Below are 23,266 nucleotides of genomic sequence, written 5' to 3'. Positions count from 1 at the left end.
ATTTTCACAGTAATGAAAGAAAAAAGCTGCCAACCAAAACACTGCACCCAGCAAAGCTATACATTAGATATGAAGGAGAGAAAAAAATTTATTCCCAGACCAAAAAAAGCTGAGAGAACACATGTCCTATAGGAAATGCTAATGGGATTTCCTCAAACTGAAAGACTGATATTAATGAATGAGAAGAAAAGATTAGAAGGTGTAAAACTTAGTGGTACAAACCTAAGAGATACCTACAGAATATTCCATCCCACAGGTGCAGCAAACATTTTTCCTTGGCAGCCTGTGGAAGGAATACTCACCTAACAGGCCATAAAAAGTCGCACAATTTTCTAGCATTGAAATCAGATAAGTATTCTTTTCTGACCACAATGAAGCAAAAACTAGAAATGAATAAAAAGAAAAACTTTAGGAAATACACAAATACATGGAAATTAAGTAACTTTTTGTTTTGTTTTATTTTTTTCTTTTTTGAGACAGGGTCTCATTATGTTATTCGGGCTGGCCTGGGCCTCACTGTGTAATCCAGGCAGTTCTGCCTTAGCGTACTGAGTACACCACCACACTAGGCAACAATTTACTTTTGAATAACCAATGGATCGAGAAGAAATCAGAAAGGAAATTTCAAAACCAAATGAAATGGAAACACAGCAGACCAAAACCTATGGAATACAAGAAAAGCAGTACTAAACAGGAAGCGATACCAATCAATGCCTACGTCAAAAAAACATGAAGATCTCAAATAAATTACCCCCTGCAGCAACTTAATGAACCAGAAAAATAAGAACAAACCAAACCCAAAGCTAGTAGGACAGAAAGAGTACAGATCACAGTAGAAATAAGTCAAACAGACATCTCAACCCCCCCCCAAAACTAAAGATCAACAAAATGAAATGAGGTTTTCAAACAGGTAAGCAACATTGACAAGCCCCTAGCTAGACTAAGAAAAACAAAGAAGGAAGACTAAAATAAAATCAGATGAAAAAAGAGACATTAAAACTGACACCAAAGAAATAAAAAGGATTAAAGACTTTCATGAACAACTATGCACCAACAAATTTGATAACTTAGAAGAAATGGACAAACTCCTTACCATGATTGAATGGACATACACCTTACCATGAATGAATCACGAGGAAATGGAAAAGCTGAACAGACCAGTAATAAGTAATGAAAGTGGATCAGTAATAAAAAGTATCTTATCAAAGAAAAGCCCAGGCCCAGATAGCTTCACTGCTAAGTTCTACCAACATCAATTCTTCTTATTCCAAAAACTGATGATGAAGTTCTTCAAATCCATTCTATGAAGCCAGCAGTAGCCAGATACCAAAACCAGACAAGGATAAAACATAGAAAGATATAGGCCAATATCCTTAAGAAATACAGATGCAAAAACCCTTGACAAAATACTATCAAATCCAACAGCACATTAAAAAGATTATTCAGGCCTGGATGGTGGCGCACACCTGTAATCCCAGCGCTCAGGAGGCTGAGGAGGATCACCATGAGTTCGAGGCCAGCCTGGGCTACATAGTGAAACCCTGTCTCAAAAAAAAAAAAAAATTATTCACCATGACTGTATGGGATTCATCCCAGGAATATAAAGACGATTCAACATAAACAACTCAATAAACATGACACAACACATCAACAGAGTGAAAGAAGTATACATTCATCGTTCATCTCAATAGCTATAGAATATGTATTTGATAATATTCAATATTCCTTTATGAAAAAAATCAACAAAAATTTATATAACTATAATTTAACATATATATGTATATATATATGGAACATATTTCAACATAATAAAGTCTATTTCTTTATAATAAGACAAGATAATAATGGCAAACTGATGTAGAAAACCTGAAAAGTTTTCTAAGATTTGGAACAAGAGAATGCCCATTTATACTACTTTTATTCAGCATAGTACTGGAAGGCCTAGTCCAGGGAGTGGCCAACTACAAAAATCAACTCTAAATGGATTTAAAGCTGGCTGTGGTGGTGCACACCTGTAATCCTAGCACTGGGGAGGCTGAGGCAGGAGGATCACCACAACTTCAAGGCCAACCTGGGCTACACAGTAAGACCCTGACTCAAAAAAAAAAAAAAAAAAGGATTAAAGACTCAAATATAAGAACAGGAACTATGAAACTACTAGAAGAGAACGTAGTGGAAATGTGTCAGGATATTGGAAGAGGCAAGATATTATTGGATAAGACCCCAAAAGTATAAGAAATAGAAGCAAAAATAGACAAATGGAATTACATCAAATTAAAAAGCTTCTGTTGAAATTAAGCAATACAGTGAAGAGACAACCTACAGAATGGAGGAAAATATTTTTCAACTACATGTCTCACAAAGGGTTGATATAAGGAATTCCAAAAATTCAATACCAAGAAATACAAATAAACCAATCAAAAATAGGCAACAGACTTAAATAGACATTTCTCAAAAGAAGACATGTAAGTGGGCCACAAGTATATGAAAAAAATCCTCAATATTACTAACCTTCAGGGAAATGCAAATCAACAAACTGAGATAACACTCCATCTGAGTTAGTATGGTCAACTAATCTTTTTAAAAGCTAGAAAGATAAGTGCTGTTGAGGATGTGAAGAAAAGGGAATCCTTGCACCCTTGTTGGCAGAAATGTAAATACAGCCATTAATGAAAAACGGAATGGGGTCATATCTGTGATGCTACCTGGCCATGTGGTTCAGAAGCCTTTGGAACTGGCTTGCAGGAGGAATTCGGAAAAGTTTAGAGTTGCTAACTGGAGAAGCAGCCCTAGAATGCTGTGAGCCAAGCTTGATGGGAGATTCTGGTCAGAGCTCAGAAGACAAGAATGTTGACCGTAATACAGCCACAAAAGACCAGGCTCAAGATGTTTCAGTTAGGAAGGACTCCATGGGCAGCTGGACTCTAGGTCATGTATGTTGTGCTCTGGCAGAAAACTTGCCTGCATTTTGGTCATGTCCAGAGACTTTGCAGAAGACTGAAATTAAGGGTGGTGGGCTGATCTGCCGGAAGAAATTTCAAGGCAGTCTAATGTTGAGGTGGTGGCATGGCTACTGTTTTAGCCAGCTCTATCTTGAGACTCAAGAGCAAATGGCTCAGCAGAATGATTTTAAAATTTTTTAATTTGGCCAGAAAGGAAGACCTGGTAAAGTCAGGGACTACAAAGATGGAGCAGGAGATATTAGCATCAAAAAGAAGCCTAGTACTTTGGAATAGAATAGGAAAAAATGGTCTGAGGACATCACAGGAAACAGGACCCCAGCTTTAGAAGGTTTGCTTTAAGAGACTCCCAGGGCACCATGTTCCAGAATGGCAGCCTGCTAGGGAATTTCTTCCTCATAATTCAAGTAATAGCACTCAGCCCTCCAGGCACTCAAAAGACCTGTATAACCAAGATAGCAGGAAGCCTGGCTACTGCTCCAACTGGCAGCAGACCCTAGCATCATCCATGTAGTGTTAGTTTTATTCACATGCAGAATCAAGTGCTGTGGGGTCAAGGAGGCTTCTACCCAGATTTCAGAAGGCCTGGGAGGCCAGGCTGTATGCCTCTGAGAAGGCAATGCATGAAGCTGTGAGGATGAAACTAAAAGTAGTGGAGACCTCAGGACAGTGGAAAAGCCAGGAACATAGACTATCTTAGGAAAGCTGTAAGGAGTGAGCAAAGCTGGTCCAAGAGAAAAGCCATGAGAGCTACAACCACTACCAGTCCCAGAGGGGCAGGGCCACACAAGCCCTTTGGAGTTCATATCTAGCCAGACTGCCCTTTAAATTGTGGGTGTCATATATTTTGTCCCAGTGACAGCAAAGTGATTAATATACCCCACAACTCTTGCATTCTGCATGCCAGTAAAACCAGCATCATATAGACAACACCAAGGTCTGTTTGCAGGAGCAGTACTCAGGCTCCCTTTGACAGTGGCTGCAGTGACCCAAGTGCCTAGTGTCACTGTCCTATGATGATGAAATGAATCCTGGGGGACCAATTCCCTCAGACACCTTTCTTGAGCAGAGGTCCCAGAAACTCTCTTCTTAAATGAAAGGTTGATATTTTTGTACTATTGAGCATCTGATGCATGGTCTTGCTAATTTCTGACATACCTCGAAGGCATCTTTCTTCTTGTACCTGTACAAAGTACTTGGTTTTTCTTAATAGCACTAATCTCTTCAGCAACTATACTTTCTTTAGTTCCAACTTTACATGTGGTTCCTTTTGGAACAGGTTTCTCAATTGTTCTGGTCTGCTATTTGCTCACAGATTTTCACTATGAATCTGGCTAAAAGCAGCCAGCAGTACCAATGCCACAGTCTGAACACTGGGCTGCTTTGAATTTCCTCCACCAAATCAATCAATCCAGTACTTTTAGTCTCAGTCTCCTGCTAAGTCTCAGGACATGGGGAAAATGTACGGATATTTTCTGCCAGAGAATAAAGTCTATAATCCAATTGCCAATGGAGTCCTCATTCCCAACTAACCCTGGCCTCTACTGTCTGCATTCCTGTAGTCAGCATTCTGAACAGAATCACCCATTAGGCTCTGCTTACACCACTCTAAGGCTCATTTAGCCCACATCTCCAAACCTTTCCAAACTCTCCCTGCAAACCAATTCCAAAGGCTTCTAAACCAGTCAGGTAGTCAGGTACAGTTACAGTGACAATCCCACTTGTGATACTAATTTCTCTACTAGGCAAGCTTTCTCATTGCACAGACACAATACCCAACACCCATAACTTAAAGGAGAGGTTTAATTTAGCTCACAGTTTCAGAGGATTGAGTCCATGGTCAACAGACTGCAAGGCAGAAACATGGCATAAGGGCATGGCTGAGTAAAGCTGCTCAGGTCGTGGTGGCCAGAAGCAGAGCAGTGGAAGTGTCATAAAGAAGACAAGGGACCAGACACAGACCCCTAAGGCCACACTTCCATATCCCACCCAAATACATCCAGAAGTGTGCTCCATCAGTCCCCTAGGTAGATCTCAAAGCCAGTGAAGTTGACACTCCACCCAAACCACCATAGAAAGACAAATAAAAGATTTCCTATACCTAAAGATGCTAAAAATTGAAAAGACCTACTAAAAGCCAAGCAGAATAATTGGCTGAAGAGACCTAGATAAAGATACGGAAACTTACAAGTTTAAAACACTGAAAATAATACGGTCCAAGATGTGTCCAGAGGGTAGGGTGCAGTTTTCAGGTTATATTTCAACCAAAAATCGGATCGGTATCAGATTTCTTTTTAGCAGTATCAGATGACAGAAGATAACTTTCAGAACCCTCACAGAAGTTATTTTTCAATCTATCAAGTCAAACAGTTGATCAAATAAAAAAAAAAGCCAGGTTAAATATGCAAAGGCTCACCTCTTAAAATATTTTTCCCTTGGGAAGAATCTTAAAGACACCCCCCCACACACACACACAAAATGAGAATGTTCACCAAGAAAGAGGAAGATATAGACTCTAGGAAAACAATCTCACCCAGGACAGAATAAGGTATTCAGGGGAAGTCTGCGCCAGTTCCAAAAAGCCTGTTCAGACTAGAACAGGAAGAAACATTTTGGCAAAATATTTTTAAAGACTCACAATTAAAGTCTGGTCAAAAGTGTGGGCAAATAGGCACTCATTGACACTGTTGCGGGGAACATCATTTGGCAAAACTTTCCAGAAACCAGCATCTGGTAGCATATGTAGGTAAATCCACTACCTAAAATCTAGACCTATAAAATTATTTATATGTAATACAGTACATAAGAGCATGTTAGTGAAACTGCCTGGGTTCAAATTCTAGCTTTACCACTTTCAAACTCTATGCTGTTTCCTCCTTTATGAAATGGAAACACCTTCTTAACAAGTTATTTTGAGAATCAAATAAAAAGCTCCACATGAAGGACTCAGTACAAAGCCCAGCACGTACTAATTACTTGGCTAAAACCAATCTCAATGTACAAACATTTGCCATTTTGCAGAAAGATGTTTACTGCACTACTGTTTTAAATAGTGAAAAATATAAGCAGTACATTTTGTACAGTATGACCTTATTTTTTTTTAATTGTATGTCTTTGTACATGGTTACGTACATAGAAAAGAGAAAACATGCTTAAGTACTGCAACTGTGGAGCAGGAAAGGAAGGGTTATTTCTGTGTGAAATTTTTGTGAGCAACATAAATTTTTTTATCCTTTGGAGAAAGGAAAAAGCAAACATCACCATCAATCTTCAGGACAAAACGTTAATCTCTGTAAGTACACACAGACATTATATTAAAATATTTTATTTTAATTTACTGTACATATTTAAATTTTAGAAAGTCTTTAAGTAGATGCACTTTCCTCTGTCGGTTTAGTCTGATCTTCAGTAACCTGTAAAAATACAAACAGCTTTATTTCTCTAATAAATACTTTCAATTTTACCCTTCAGCCACCAGCTTAATTCCTCCTACAGTCCTCTTATGACAACATTTTGTCTTTTTTCTTCAACAGTAATTATTATAAAAATAATAATGGAAAGCTTGATTAGTGTTTTTAAAGTCATGGGAACTTAGGGTAAGAAGGAAGAACACACTAGGTCTGATACAGGACAGCTATCTGAAAAAGTTAAGAAAAGGAGAACACTTAACTTGTGACATAATGAATAGCTGGTCAAGAAATATAATCAGTCCTATTTGTGAAATCTAATGCTAAAAAGAGAATAAACTATAGACACATAAATATTCAAATCTGGTTTTTCAGACTATTTATATAATTAACATTAATAGTTGAGGCAGCTCTAAAACATCTAACAAATCATAATCTTTTAAGGGTAGATTGTTTATTAAAAAATTGTCATAAGGCTTTATACCAATACAACTATTAAGAACTACTACTACTATACTGTAATATTCTCATTTCTATTCCCAAATTACAATTTTACTTTTGCCAAAATAGCTCTGGGGTAAACAATCACAACAGTCCCTTGTCTGTTGAGTTAAGATATTACCCTCCACCCCTTTGGTGGTTGTTACTTAATTTTAATGAAAATTTCTTCATAGAAAGAAAAAAATACTTACCATTTTCCGAGATCTTTCTAGTAGCTTATCCCACACTGTAAAATGTGCCTGAGTAGAAAAGATTTGTTGTGAATTAAATAAAGCAGAAAACTTAAAAAGGATTGAGTCTTCATATAGCTTTTTAAATAAAACAAGAAAAAGCTAGACAGCACTAATGTACTGACTGGTTATAAACATAAAATCAGTAAGGAAAACAGGTACTATGTATATAGAACAACAGCTTCACTGGCATTTTAAGAAAAAAAGATTTAAGCACTGAGTATGTAATTCTTCTTTTATTCCTTTTTATCATTTCCATCATTAAAAATATTCTTCCTAGTGGAAAGTAAAAATGTGTTCTACTTTCCCAAAGTCTGTGATTCTTTCCCTAAATAGCCAATTTCAATATGCTGGAGGTTATTCTTTAAATTCTGAGCAATCACAAAAGGTTCATTAGGAACTACCTGTGACATCTTCACTCTGCAAATGGCAGACCAAGAGGATTTAGCAAATTATAGGAAAGAATAACCAGAAACAAGACCACAGTAAAATGATAGAGCAAATTTCCTCAATCCTTATTAGTCTTAAGCAGCAGAGGATTATCAGAATGCATTGTGAAAACAGTGAAGTGACAATGACCACATCAATTTTATTAAGCAACTGAAGGTAATACTGAGGATCGTCCAGTGACTATTTCACACAGAATAAGCTCAATCTGTAACAAAAGGTAAAATTACTATCTACATGCAAACCCTTCTAGAGACCAGTATGGTATGTTTACCTTACTCGTGAAGAATGAACAGCTGGAGCAGAAATACCCAGGCAGGGCCAGAAAACACAGGACTTTGTAAGGTAAGGGTAAGGGGTTGGGACTTATCCAATAATAAAGATAGGTCTTGGGTCATGAATACATCATTAAAATTAGGGGGAAAAAGGTGCCAAATGTTAGGTCAAAGGTGCTCCAGAAAGGTCTTACCAATATGCATTCCAATGTCCCCTCAATGCCCCCTCATCCTAATCTAAAAAATAAAAATACTATCTTAATTTGATTTACGTTTTTAATGATTGTTCCTTTTGTGAATTAGCTTTTATATCCTGGGAATATTTCTTTTTAATCATAAACTCAAGTTTACAAAATACTACTGGCACAAAACTTAAGGAAAATTAAAATTTATATCCTTCAAACTGGTATGAAACCACAATCTCTTCCCAAATTAGAAGACCTAGAACTTTAAGCTTTACTTACTTTTAAGTGAACAGGTAATGACAGACCCTGGAATCTTCTTACAAGACATGGTTGAGTGGGTTGAAGGTTGTGAACTGCAGACACTTCATACTGGAAACAAATGCTTGTTCGTGGAATGAGAGGACCCTCACTCACATCAATGAAGTCACCAATTCTGATTTGATTTAAAAGGTAAACAAACAAAACCTCAATATCAAATCATTTGTAACTGGTTAAAAGAGAAATCACTCACTCTCTTTGCTGCTACATCCTACTCAAGAACAATCTAGATGTCTCAATTCCATCTGTAACAACCCCTGACAAACAATCTCAAGTAAAATGGCTAAACTTTGAAAATCAAATCAAGTGAACCTTTCCCTTAATTAACATTTAGGTAAATTTAAAGAGTCATGGAATATACATCATGCTATCAATAACATCCTGTTGTCTAACACTGATAACCTACAACCTTGCAATCATCTGTTACAATAGCTTAACAGACTGCATCCTCAAACAAAGAGAAGTTTCTAGAGAAAATAACGTTTTGTCGAAATGAAGAAAATATAGCTGAAGAAATAACTCCAGGACCTAAAGTCATTTTTATATAATGTATAATTTTATATAATATATAATTTTATATAATTTTATATAATGCACCGTACTTGGATTTGCTCCATATGGAAGAATGTCAACATAAGCAATGTACCTTTCTCATCCACGAATCAATCTGCACATAATGTAAGTAATGGTAAGTAATAACTAATTAGTGTTCATATTCCTGTACAAAGAACTATCACATTCAATTCACGTAACAAAGATTATCTTGCCCAATGTCAAAACTGACTCTTAAAAATTTCATTTTTAAACATCATTTTCAACTCTTGAAATGAATAAAAATAATAAAATGAAGACCAGAAAGCGTAACTGCTCCTAAAGATAATTAAAGTTTCCTATTACCACTATATCAAAACAATGAACAAAGCACCAGGAAACAAGATAATGAGAATAATACAATACAGTAAAAAGTCACTTATTTGAGTCAGACACTTCATTGTGGTAACAATAAAGCTAAACTTTAAATTAGCATACCAGCCAATTTTTAGGCATTTATTTACCTGTGTAGCTTGACTGTTCTCTCAGGGTTCTGAGATGCCTTCTCTTCTATAAAATCTATTTTGTACCTGAAAAGCAGCATAGAAAAAAATTTTAGCTCTAAATATATATTAAAAAGAACTGTTTAAGACACCTCACTTTCTCCTCTTCAGCTATGGTTCTGACTTGGAGCCAGCCACTCACCACCCTACAACTCCACAACCAAAGTTACAGGGATCTGCTAGGTGTCAACCTAATGGACGCTGTTCAGTCCACATTTTCTTCACATCATTGCTCACCTCCACTTCTCACAGTGCTCCTTCCACAGGCCTAGGCATTCCCTAACATGTCCTATTTTATCTCTCCAGCCACTCTTGCTTTTCCCCACCCTTTAAGGATTCCATCCTGGACACTCTTCACACTAAGCTTCCTCCTTAGGCTAGCTTCTTGACTGACAAGCTTTAGCTACTGCTTATCCAGTTATACTGTCTACATCTGTCTCTAACTCACCTGTCTCTTCTGTGCCCCAAACTGTGTATCCAAAACCTTTCTACACACCCACTAAGATGCACCTCAAACACCTCAGTCCCCCAAAGCTCAAAACAAAACAAATTATCTCCCTTTTTTCACACCTAAACTTTTTCTTATTCCCAAATTTTCTATCTTAGTATGACATCACCAACCACCTGTGTCCAAGTGAAAGACCCTCTTCTGACACCATACCCTTCTCATAGCATCAAATTCTTCACCAAGTCTTATCTGTTCTACACCCTAATATCTTCCACATCTACCCAATTCCGTCAATATAACTGGCAGCACAAGTCGAGCTTCAGAGCCCTCATTCAAATCATGACTTTACTACTCACTATTAGGAGCCTTGCCTGTTTACTCCAGCATGCTAAACAAATATTAAGTGTGCACATACATGTGGACACATACGTGTGAGCACAATGAATGGCATGGGAAGGAAGCATGCAAAAACACCCACTGACGGCCACCCCCCTTCTGCCAGAGTCCTCGTGCACTACACGAGGGGCTGATTCCCTTAAATGCTTGTCCCTCTTGATCCACCTCCAAGAGATGCTTTTGTCCTGTGAGCCAAAACCTCTAAAGGTTCCTCCTCTGAAGCAGAAAGGTTCAATCACTAACTCACCGACCACAGTCCAACACTGTTCTGTCCTTTCAAACTTATCCTAAAATTGTCTTCTTCCTCTTGCCATGCAGCTAAATTTATCAAAGTCCCAGAAGTCCCCACCAGACTTGAATAGTTAGGTGGAGGAAAGCAAGATCTCAATATACAGAGAATGGAAGTTAAAAGTATACTATCCAGGTAGGGGGGACTTAAATGTGCTTAGTCCTCATTAAAATATGCTTTAAATGTAAAATACATACCAGATTCTGAGGACTTAGTATGAAAAAGAATACAAGATAGCATTAGTAATTTTTAATATTGATCATATGTTGAAATTATATTTTGAATATATTGGTAAAATAAAATCTATTAAAATTAATTATACCTTTTCTTTTGACTTTTTAAATATAGTACTACATATTTTAAAATTATATTTCTGTTGTATAGCATATGTCTAGATTTTTGTTAGAAAGTAATTTGACAAGTTGATAACCCAAGGATTTTTTTTTTTTCAAGGAATGTTCTTAATGCTGTAAATGGTAGTTTGAGTCAACAGCACTAACTATACTCTAGTTCAGTTATAACATATTTTTTTTTTGGTACCGGGGATTGAACTCAGGACCTTGTGCTTGCTAGGCAGGCACGGTGCCACTGAGCTAAATCCCCGGCCCCACAACAATATATTTCTACTCATTTCTTAGTATACTAGTTCCAGAAAATACAGAAAAATGCTTTGTTATACCCTACAGATCAGTGAGTAAATTTTTTTCCAACTCTTCTCCAAATTCAGCTAAATACAGTACACATTTTTCAGCATGTAAATAATTGTCTTACAGAAGACTATTATGAGCCATATTCCTTTGAGAAATGCCAGGCTAAGAATATGAGCTGAGGAGATTCTCACGAACTAATGCAATATGACAAACTATCCCTATGAAAATTTATGATGCAACTTCTATATATCCAAAAGAAATTCTAACACATAATCTTTAACAATTTGCAGGTGTGTATTTTGGCTTCAGACTTTGGTACCTATGTTTCTAATTTTCTATTAGTTGAATATTAAAATTTAGTTTACATTCGTACAACTAGTAGAAGAAGGTAAACTATTAAGTTTTCTTATTGGAAAAGAGAATTGAGAAGCCAGGCAGGATTTAAAATGCTAACAAAGAAAAATCTAACAAATAGATAATTTATATGCAGAAGACTAAGACCTGACCATGTAAACATTTTCCTTCAGCTGTTAATTCCCTTCCAAATCACATGCATTTTAAATCTTCCACTTTTCAGTTACAGTGGAAGAATGGAAGAGAAAGGCTGCCAAGTGAGCAAAACAATACAGTTGCCTAACATGTGTTATCGCTTCAGAATAGAAAGAAAAAGGGGATGCATACTACTATGCTGATACAAAAAGAAGGGCCTAGGAAACAGAGAAGTCAGAGTGAGGAAATTACCAACTGTGATGGGAACATTTTTTTAAGTGAAATCAACAATAAGATAAACAAAGACAACAGACCAGTGCAGGAAAAGAGTTCTCAGCGCAGAAAACAAAATGGTGTCATATATACATCAAATGTAAAAATCCTAAAAAGTTAAGCTTTCGTCATACTTACTTGTTGTGCTGAAATATTTCTAATGCCACTTTTGCTTCAACTTCTAGAGTTTCAAATGGCAGATCTTTATAAATTAAGCCATGAGCATCTTTTGTCAAGGAACGTAGGTTCTCCTAAAAAATGAAAGTATTAACCTTGAGTGGTTTACCTAACAGCATATCTCCATAAGTCAAGTAAAATCGTCTGCTTAGTACTGTGAATCCAACTAAAAGGCAAAAAGCAAATCTGTTAGGAGACTAAGTTACTAATTTGCAATAACTTAATTTAGGCCACAAACACCTCCCACTACCAGCTATAAAATTATAATTTACCTATAATTGAAATATTACCACCAGGTGTGGCGGCACATGCCTGTTATCCCAACAATGTAGGAGGCTGAGGCAGGAAGATAGCAAAGTCAATCCCAGCCTGGGAAATTTGATGAGACCCTGTCCCAAAATTTAAAAATTTTTTTAAAAGGGCTACAGATGTAGTTCAGTGCAAAGGCAAAGGCTGCATCCTCAGTAATAAAAAAAAAAAAAAAAAAAAAAAAAGAAAAATTATTATTATCCCTCATTAATAATAATTACAGACAAGCCTACAAATAAACTTTAATAAAACATTTCATCCAAATTACATAGGTGTATGTTTTTTTGTTTGTTTTTTATAAGTGCTTTTATTGGTACAGTTTAGGTATACAATTCGTTTACATCTATCATTGGGTGCTTGTACTTGTACATGATGTATCTTGGTTCTTATTTTTTCCCCACTACCTGTGCACTCTTCACCCCTCCACCCTTCCCTATTTACACAGACTTCGTTTCCATTTTTTTTCTTTTCTTACATAGGTGTATGTTTATTAAAACTATAATGGAACAAAAATGCCAATAAATAAACAGCAAGACATAAAAATGTGTTTACACTATGACTAAAAGTTTATTAAATGAATAGAGAAAAAAATTGTTTTCATAACTAAGAGTTTTACTAGAAATGTTAAATCATCCATCACTAGCATGTACAAAATAAAGTATATGCTCAATATTATAAATTTCTATTAAAGAAAAATGTCAATTTTATGCAATTAAAATGATTAATAATATACATTATGTTTATGAGATTTTAAATAAAAATCTATGATTCAATTTCATACTATAAATCATTACTAATATAGAAAAGGTCAAGCACTATTACACAAATAATTTGTATAATAAAATTCCATAAACTTATTAGATATTTTCACATAAAATGACTTTTCCATTTTTAAGGGGATAACATAATACTTTAAAAATCTGCATTTGTGGCTGATACAACCATCCTTCAGCGTAACTCTTCCCTCCTCTGTCTATGTCAATCATCTAACACATGGAGCCTGCTATTGGCTGGTACATTTCTTTTCTTAAAGCTTTATCTTTATTTTTTTTTATTTTTATTTTTTTGGTACTGGGGCGCGAACTCGGGTCTTTGAGCTTGCATACCAGGTGGAGAAACCACTGAGCTAAATCCCCAGCCCAAGCTTTATCTTTAAAAAAGGAAAAAAAGGGGGCAGCAAGTTTCATAGATGACAGTTAAATCTTGATCACATTAGTTTCACTTTACTCCCCCAGTAACGTGAGACCCATTTTTAAATTTGGGAACACAATTGAAAGAGAAGCTAAACTGACAAGAACTCAGAGAGCATAACACCAGTTCTAATCTCTTCTCGCCCCATCTTTCCTCCTCCTCCTCCTCCTTCTTCCCTCTTTCTCTTATTCATCCTTCCTGTTTCCCTCTTCTCTTCTTCTCCATATTGAATAAAGTGCAGGATTAAAAAGTAGCTTCCAAAGGCAGAATTTAAAGCTTGACCTTTCCTGACGCCAAAACCTTTGATTTTAATAACTACAGTAGTTCCCTAAATCTAAGATGTATCACTAAGAAAAAAACACTACCAATTATAATTATTAAGATGCTACCTATTGCAAAATAAATCTATTTTCAGAGATATTAAATGTAAAAAATTATAGAATGAAATTAGTAAAATGGTATGGTGTATTTCCTCCCATTTTTTGATCTCTGGTCTCCCAACTTAAGGACATACAATTTTGCTTAATTAAGAATTAAGTACTGTGGGCGGGGATTTAGCTCAGTGGTTCTATCGGCTGCCTCAAAAGCGCAAGGACCCGAGTTCAATCCCCAGTACCAAAAAGAAAAAAAAAAAATAGAATTAAGTACTGGCTCATTCTCCCCAGTCATAACTACACCTCCCTATTTGGCCTTTGATAACCATCAGTAACCCCTACCTACCAGGCAATTGATTTAGATTGTCCTTGGTAGCCCTTCCCTAGACCCAAGTCCCAGACCAATAAGAACCACCCTAATTATGAAGGCATACCATTCACAAAGAATATATTTTGTTGCTATTTGTGTTAGCTTTTCAAGCTTATTCTTTAAGTCATCCTCTCTCAGCATAACCCTTGTGTACACAGGGATCCCAGAGTAACCAACATACCAAAATGATTTAAGGCAGCAGGGATTCAAATAATGATGGATCTAATTTCCCTATCACCACATCAACCACGAGTTAAGCTCCTGAATATCTTGAACACCACTACTTTAACACATAGTTGGGACTTCAAGAAAAAGGCAAACAGGACATAAAGTTTCATCACATCAGACTATGGTGTTGCAAATACCCTCGGTCATGAGTCTCTGTCTTAAGTACATATACTGAAAAACCAGGAACAGAAAGGTTAGGTAGGTAGATTCATTAAGTTCCTCAATGTTCAGTACCATTCAGCAACACTAACAGGAATCATTTTAACAGAGAAAGGTTAGGCTCTAAAATTAATATTCCACTTACTTTTGTTGGGATCCATTCATCCAGTCTCTTATCCAAAACTACGTCATAGCAGAAGGCTCCAGCAATCACTGTAAATCCATCAAAATAAAAAGCAAAGTCAAATCTGTTAGGGCACAAAGTTATTCATTTGCAACAACTGAATATTTAGATCATAAAATGAAAAGGTAACAATCTCTCTCAACATTACAAATCATAAAACTATTGTCATTATCCCAGCTGCCTACCAGAGCACTATCAAATTTCCCCCCACCCAAATTAACTCATCTCTTATTAACCCAAAATCACCAACTTTTTAAAAAGCTATTCAAGCTTTTTTCAGGAACACTAACACTATAGGGACCTCAAACAGATATCAGCTATAAAATGTTTAAAAAGGGGCCGGGATATACCTCAGTAGCACCGTGCCTGCCTGGCAAGTACAAGGTCCTGAGTTTGATCCCCGGTACCAAAAATAACAAGATACTTAATAAGCAGATGAATGGCTAAGTGGACATGAAATGTTTAATTTCTTTTATAACACCTTCTAGATATCTTCTTTATAAAAATCATTTCTTGAGCTGGGTCTGGTGGTGCACTTTTATAATCCCAGCACTCTGGAAGACGGAGGCAGGAGGATCCCAAGTTCAAACCCAGCTTGGGCAACTTAGTGACTGTCTCAAAATCAAACATTAAAAGGGGGGGGGGGGGTGGCTCAGTGCAAAGCTCCTGAGTTTAATCCCTAGTACTGAAAAACAAAAACCTCACTTTGAGTATCTTTCGAATATTTGTGGTGATACACTTTTTAAAAAATTACACATGAACCTATTATACATAATGGTAAGAAACTGTAGTTTAACAAAATTACAGTCTGTATCCTTCCATCTCATCAAAATGGTGTGCCTTTTCAGAATCATGGACATTTCTGGAGAAATGGCAGTGCCTAAGCACAGTGCCCATTTCCTTCCCCACATGTTCAATTTAGAATTATGGGTTTCAAATGGTAAGAAATCAACACTGTGACAGTATAATTCCATGAAAATTTATATTTAAAGAAATATTTTCCACTAATTTTATTAATTATTGACGTCTAAAATTTACTTCATTATTTCATCATAACAGCATGGATTCTGTTACGTATAACAGATGAAATGTATATAATGGTAATTTATATTAGATGAAATTAGAAAAGAATCCTGTATATCACCACAGTTAGATATCAGAATATTTCAGGATTACAAAAAATATCGATATGTTTATATGTACATTACCGGGAACCTCTGGAGCTCTAAGCAAAGTGACCACGTACTCATCCTTAAACGCCCTCTCTATGACACAGCCCACCATCATGGCACAAGAACGCCAGTAAGCCTGAAAGGAAAAGACACATATGAATGCCACACACCCTACAATATTAAAATTAAGTTAACTCTTGGTTTGGGAAATATTTCTCATATACCTATCCATTCTCAGCATGTAGCAATAGTTACTATCAAGCCATGACATTACCTCTGCCCAGCAAAACCAGCAAATAATGAAGCAGTGGTTAGCAATGTTTCTGTGTAATATATCAGACATAATGGGTATCAACAAATAGGTAGTTTTAATATCTGACAGTTTTGATTTTTAACCCGGATAAAGATAAACTCTTAAGAAACTTGTGCTAAACTAAAATAAATGTTAATATTTATTTATACACCAGTTATAAATATGATGAGAAAAATTCAACTTGTAAGAATTATTTATGATTCTATCCTACACCCAACATCACTCAAGTTACTCAGAGCAGCCTCCCCACTAACGGGGCCTTCATTTTCCTAGCACATTTTGATGGATGGATATGACTGATAGAGATATCCAGTAGGTGAGCTTATTAGAGTCAAAGAGAGAAGCATGTGACCTACACCAAACCTGACCATCTTATTCCCTTTACTGCCAATACTCCAAGCACTTGACTTTCTAAGCTCTTCTCCACATCCAAGGACTACATAAAATGGGTTCACTTGGTTGTATATGGCTGAGAATGCTCCATTATGTATTCTACAAAATCACATTATACTTAGAAAAGTAAGTATAAACCTAGGCCTTACAGGCAAGTAGCAAAACAGACTTCATCTATCCTACTTAATTGTTTTTGAATGTTTCACTTTATACTCAGAATACCTTGGTTCAAATCAAGGCTCTACCACTTCGTAAACTAGTAACCTTAGTCAAGCTGTGGCACCTCTGTCAGTTTATTTATAACAAAAATAGGGAGAACAGTACCTACTCTGGAGTTGGTACAAAGAGGAAGTTAATTCCTACCTGTAAGTCACCTAGAACAGTGTCTGATACATAATAATTACTAGCTGTCACCCGCTACTATTATAAAGTATTTCATTTCAACAAACATTAAACACCTATAGCATGTAAGTGAAGTACTGGATCTAGTAAGGAAATGGTTACTATCTTCACAGAACCAAGAATCTAACACATTAAGCAATCTATGTTACAAGACAGAATTTAAATACTCTACTAGAGACAGTGGCCAAGTGTTGCCAGACCCTAAAAAATTCTGACAAGGAAAAACCTATCAGAGTACTGAACAGAGTACTGTAGATGGCATTTTAACTGAAGCATAAATGATACCCAGGTTTTAGTAAGAGAAAGAAAATGTTCAGCATTGATAGAAGAACATCTACAAGAGCAAGGGGACAGTGTAGCATAAACCACTCTTGTCCAAGTGCTCTGTGTGAGCAGAGACCAGAGAGGGTGAAGACAAAGGCTGGGGGATCAGGTCAGGACAGCTGAAAAGGCAGGCCAGGGTGTACTGCCCAGGACCTGGAAGGTTACGTGAACATTATCAGGCAGGCACGTTATTTGGGGGTAAGGGACACAATACTTTCAAATCTCTTAATAAAACTCTTATTGTACTATGAAAGACTTTTAAGTACTTAAAAACTGGGTGGAGGGAGTAGAAAATAATTTTTAAAAGTTATTGAAGTCATTCAGAGAAGATGCTTCAAGTAGTAGTAATGGGAATGGAATCACCAGCAATATAGAGAGGGTTATCTAGAAATGTAAGCTGAACAAAGTGATGAACGTAAAAGACATGTCATATAGTTGTTACAATCCCAAATAGAGAAGTAGATGCCCCTGGTACCTTCTAATCTAACAAATAAAACACTGCCTATCTAGGACAGTGCACCATATGATCTTTGCCATATGATTACATGCTATACTACACACAAAATAGGTTTAATAAAAACAAGAAAAACTGAGGAAGTTAGAATGTAGAGACAAATACCTTATTCACTTCTGTTGGATTACAATCTTTGAATGTAAGAAATTTAATTTCACAGGACTTGGTCAAAGGTTTATACATGTCCCAAGGTTGTCCGTCCACAAGAGCCAGAATAGACTTCCTGCAGTACCACTCACTTAAATCTAGAAATTAAAAATTGATTGATGATCTAAATCTAACAAATCCCAAAGTTAAAATTTAAACAATGCTTCACTAGAAAGTAAAATAATAAAAAAGCAAAATTCTGGGGACTGTCTTTTTTACAGCAGAAAAGTGTTACATAACAAAAAATACTTAACACATTTAAGGTATTATCAATTATTAACAAAATTACTCAAACCATTTAGAAAAATTATTAAGGCTAAGTTTAGTTTGAAATTAACTTGTCAATTATGAATCAAACAATCTTCCAAGAGCTACACTTAAATATTCAGAGTACAGCAACATGGATATATTTGGATAGACAAAAAACTCAGAAGAAAAAGAAAAATATATTAATACACACACACACAAATCTGTTCTAGATTGTTTCAGGTTTTGTTCCCAAACCATCTTACTTTCATGACATGGATTCATGGATTCAAGTCAATGGTACAGTGGTTATCATTTTTTAATTATGAATGTGAGTTCATATAAAAGTCAATTAGCTCTGGTCTATGGTCTAGAATACAATTCTAACCTAGATGTCTTGCAAGTATATAGATACAAAAATATTCAAACAATAATGTCTAAATTGTTAGCCATTACATAAATACCATAAAGGCACAGTCCTGTCTATTTCTGCTCACTCTTTAATATTCCGAGCCTAGTACCAGGCCTAGAATATAACAGGTGCTAGACAGAAGTTTACTGAATGACTGAAGGTATGGATGACAAGAAAGAGAGGTCATGCTAGAGTTAGTTCAGAAACTTCACCTCTACACATGATATGTATAATGCTTGATACTAATAGCCTGAAGTTTCTCATGTATACCTAACACATACAAGAGGTTCAAGAAATACTTAAAAACCAAATAAATAAATAATAATCATAAGTACTAACTCAAGTGCCAAAGTAGAAGACTGAGAAGGTATATACTCCTTAACCCTTAAGTTGTTGAATAATTAAAAGAAATCATTACTAAGCATTCCAAAAGTTTAAATAAAGCAGCTAGTCATGACGTGTATTTTGGGAGGCTAATTTAAATATTATCTTTTCTATCAAAGCTTTATCCAAATTTTTTGATCAAATAATATATACAGACTCTTCATTTTCACACCAAAACACATACAGGGCACAATTCTCTTTCCTAAGATATGAACAAAGCAAATATTTTTACCCCAGTTACATTTACTTCAATCACATCTCCACTCACTCATTTACGACATGTCCATACTAATCCAAATAAAAACACAACACACAAAGAGGAAAGTGGCCAGCACATAAAAGATATATTACGTTATGAAGAACTAGAAAGGTGGCAAAAAAGCTGGTTATCTGAGGCTACAAGAGTCCCCTTTTCACAAAATCTTTTAACACTTTCCCACCTGCTTGAACCATGGGTGGCACATGCATGACTGTCCCATCAGGTGTCATAGGTCAGTCCAACTGGGTAGTACAAGCCATGAGATAGGACAGTCATGCATGTATGGTACCATCATGAATGTGTTCATGAAACTTGTATGACAACCATTCCAGGTTTATCAAAAAAAGGACAAGTGTCCCAATAACAATGCACTCATATCTGGCCTTCTCCTTGAAAAAATGTTAAGACCCTAAACACTGCCAGAATCCAGGAAGGCCCAGGACAACATGAGCACTGAATGCCAACCTTGCAATAACCACAGTATCCTCCAGAGGTAGAGGAACAGTGAGCAGACTATAAGATGCCATGGAAAGGAGAACTTCTGAAAAGTTGAGGAAGCAATTACAGCATCTCCTCTGCACCAGTTCTGCCACACAGCTCATCTAAAATGGTCAAAATTTTATCCTGACACTGTTACTTACGCATGGCACAACTGTAAGGAGTAGAAATGTTTTTATTCATCACAAAGACAGTGCCGGGGTCAGTTTTCCCAACATGTTTAACTTCAATCTTCTCAGTTCGGGGAGTTAATGATAATTGCCTTTTTTTCTCTTTATTAAAGAGATCATTCCGCATTTCTGTCAGTTCTGTCAATGAGAGCTGAGCAGCCGGTGAAGATGCTATAAATCCTGTGGAGAAGTTAAACATAAAGACTGAAAAAAATGAGTAATTTACTGTCCAAATCCCACCTCGTTCCTCTCCTGTATAATCGAGTCAACAGAATTTTGCCATTTGTCAAAAATTCATTCCGAAGCAAAGTCAAACAACTTTCTAATGACTAAAATGACAACGGGAGAAAACTGCAGCTAACCCAGACCACTGCCTCTGTTTTGCTTTCACATCAGACCTGCTTCCCACCGATTTCCTGTATGATATTCCAGGCTGTGCTTTACAAGAAAGCACAAAAGTAACCAGGAAGCAGAGTCAAAACTAGACCAGAATCATGGGAAAAGAGAACTAAGTTGTTGGTTTGGCAGAGTCCTGGGGGAGCCCAAAAGACCTACAATGAACTGCAAGTTTTATGCCCAAACTATCAACGTCTTGGGTGGGAAGTGGTTTTTAAAATAACTCTATTAGTACATTGCTAGTCACGGTGGGGAACTGCACGTGTGCATAACGCGCCTTAATTCCTCACTCCTCTCCCTCCATCCCCAAACCACGACATCTGACAGGCAGATACAAGTGTCAGTCCCTACGGGAAGACCCCAACACGTTTGAAGGAGTAGTGGGGTCCTTCCTAAGGACACCGCAAGCTCTGCGCCCTGGGCAGCGTCCCCGCTCTTCCCCGACCCCTCTCGCCCCTAGATTTGTCCTCTGAGACCGGGAAGGGGCGACAGCCACAGCCGGGGCAGAAAACACTCCTCCTTCCTCGACTCGTCAGACTTTCTAGGTCCTAGCCAAGCCCAGTCTGGGCTACACCGCTCTCCACGCTTGGCTCTCAGTCCCCACGGCCCGAGGAAACTCACTCCGGCTGACCCCACCACTCGGGGCGACCAGCCAAAGCCGCAGTCCCCGAACAGCAGACGCCATCGCCTCAATGGCGGCCAAGGGAACCGCCGCGCACGGTTCCTTCTCTGTCCTCCTCCCCCGGAAACCAGGAACGCGCATCGAAGGTTCTGTAGGAGAGTTCCATTCCGGACCCTGCGCCCGGACTGCGCGCCGCCAGTGGGGGGCGCATGCGCGCTGCGCTGAGGATTAGTCACTGGCTCTGGGCACTATGGGCGCGGACAGGACCCAGGGCTTCCAGGTCAGCAGAGCGGTCGCACCCTCAGCTCGTGGGATCCGCAGGAGAGCAGCTGTCTCCTTTAGAGGGGAAAGTCCCCGCACGCCATTGCCTTCTGAGGGTTCGAGCCTCACTGACGGCGAAGTCCTTGCTTCCTGCGGAGAATATGTGCGGGGAGAAAACTTGGGGAAAGTCCGTTTACTCGAGCTTTTTGATCAGTCCGGCTGGCCACACCCCAGATACCTAGGTCTTGTTTTAACTCTCAGTTTGCAGAGGTGCTGGCCGGAGCAGATGTGCTCTGGGTCCTCCATTTAATTAGCTACTCTGCTGTGGGCCTGTTGAGATCGGAGGAAACTAATCTGTAGAGCTCTTTTCAATTTACCTGCCTTGGTTTATATGGTATCTATAGAGTATAGAGAGCATAATAAAAGGCCACTCGGGCCAGACTTTTTGTTTCTTGTCCACTGATGTATCCCAAGAGCCCCTACAAATCTAAATATTTGTAGGATGGATGGATGGATGGATACCCTTGCAAAAACCCCAGTAATGTCCACTTCCTTTGTCGCTCCGGGATGCTGTTGTTAATTTCAAGTAAGCATTCTGTAAGTAAAATCTGGAAATGTTTTTATTCAAACTTGGTTGATTCTGTGGCTGTACTGAAGCCGCATCGGTTTCCAGATTGAGCCGAAAACCTCTCCCCCTCATTCCCCGCTCCCTGCCCTTGAGTTGCTATCAGAATCCACCGCCAGCAGGTGGAAGTGCAGCCTAAGAAACAATACCAAGGCCTCCTCACCCCAGCCGACCGTGCTGGCGACCATGTATCTCCTTGGCCAGGATCTTACATTCACCATAGAGGCGTAGAGAAAGTGTAAGTCTGGGTTTTCAATTTCAAAGTGAGAAATATAAGTGGCTGAGCTTAGATTTCATTCACTCTATATTTTACCGGACTAAAATTAAGAAAGTTTGTTAAGGATCAAGATATACTGTCTCTAGGTAGCAACTCATAAGTTCCTAACTAAGCAAAGTAGGATAAATGAACCTTTTCAGTGGAACAATCTGGTGTGATATTATTTCGATCTCACATGTTCCCCAAAGGTCCTTCTGAGGAAGGCTTGTTCCCTGACATGTGACACTATGAGGAAGTGGTGAGACCATATTTGTGTGCTCCTGGGTATCCTCAAGATGAGTGAGCGAGGATGTTTATTTTTTTTGAGTTATTTATCTTTACCTGGTGTCTGTTTCTTCAGGTCACTCGTTAGTGGGCTAAAACAAAAATTAACTTTATCAACTAGATTAAAATGTAAACCATTTATATCTGTTTGAACTTAGAGATATGTTACTGATTTGAATTAATAGTATTATTTCTTTGAAAGTTGAAGTCTTTTGAATTTAATTTATACTATTGAAAGAAAAACCAAAAGTATAGGCCAAATACTATATATTTCTATTAGTAGTATAGAAAGGCTAAGTTTGTAGACTCATAGGATTTTTCACTTTGGAAGTTAGGTGTGGAGAGCCTGAAAGAAAAAAACAGGTATAACCTTGGATAACTTTGATTGTGTCTTCAAGTTTCAGTTTTCTCAAAATCTATGTCTCCTTTTTACCTATCTTTGTTTCTTCTGTCCTACCTTAAAGTGACTAGGCCTCCCTTGCTATATGCTCCCACCAACATATACTGTGCTACAGTCAGCCCAAAGCAACACAATCAACTGACCACATACTGAAACCTCTAAAACCATAAACTTCTTCTTCCGTAAAAGTTAATTGTGTCAGGTATTTTGTCACAGTGATTGAAAACATGGTG

The 23,266-nt window shown here is 37.4% G+C and overlaps 1 protein-coding gene across 1 annotated transcript; it reads right to left on the bottom strand.

The window, feature by feature from the left end:
• Positions 1-6,269: 6,269 nt before the first annotated feature.
• On the bottom strand, positions 6,270-21,404 carry Mrpl39 (mitochondrial ribosomal protein L39). The gene is made up of 10 exons (XM_004842219.4): positions 21,206-21,404; positions 20,162-20,368; positions 18,178-18,317; positions 16,163-16,262; positions 14,916-14,983; positions 12,101-12,213; positions 9,379-9,444; positions 8,285-8,438; positions 7,060-7,107; positions 6,270-6,373 (listed from the first exon to the last, which is right to left on the bottom strand). Exons 1-10 carry the CDS (start codon positions 21,345-21,347, stop codon positions 6,326-6,328), a joined length of 1,086 nt encoding a protein of 361 aa, XP_004842276.1. The 5' UTR covers positions 21,348-21,404; the 3' UTR covers positions 6,270-6,325.
• Positions 21,405-23,266: the final 1,862 nt, after the last annotated feature.

This window comes from Heterocephalus glaber, unplaced genomic scaffold, assembly GCF_053883595.1.
Source record: "Heterocephalus glaber isolate CG9 unplaced genomic scaffold, H.glaber_assembly_v1.0 deba00000122, whole genome shotgun sequence".
NCBI classification, from domain to species: Eukaryota; Metazoa; Chordata; class Mammalia; order Rodentia; family Bathyergidae; genus Heterocephalus; species Heterocephalus glaber.
This window is presented reverse-complemented; position numbering and strand designations above follow the sequence as displayed.

What these genes read in the sequence shown, in the direction of transcription:
- Mrpl39 (XM_004842219.4), bottom strand. Translation starts at nt 21,347, where the DNA reads ATGCGCGTTCCTGGTTTCCGGGGGAGGAGGACAGAGAAGGAACCGTGC. An exon ending in GAGTGGTGGGGTCAGCCGGA is followed by an intron (nt 20,369 to 21,205) that starts GTGAGTTTCCTC and finishes ACTTCTCCACAG; the next exon opens with GATTTATAGCATCTTCACCG. An exon ending in ATGAATGGATCCCAACAAAA is followed by an intron (nt 12,214 to 14,915) that starts GTAAGTGGAATA and finishes TTCATTTTTTAG; the next exon opens with GAGAACCTACGTTCCTTGAC.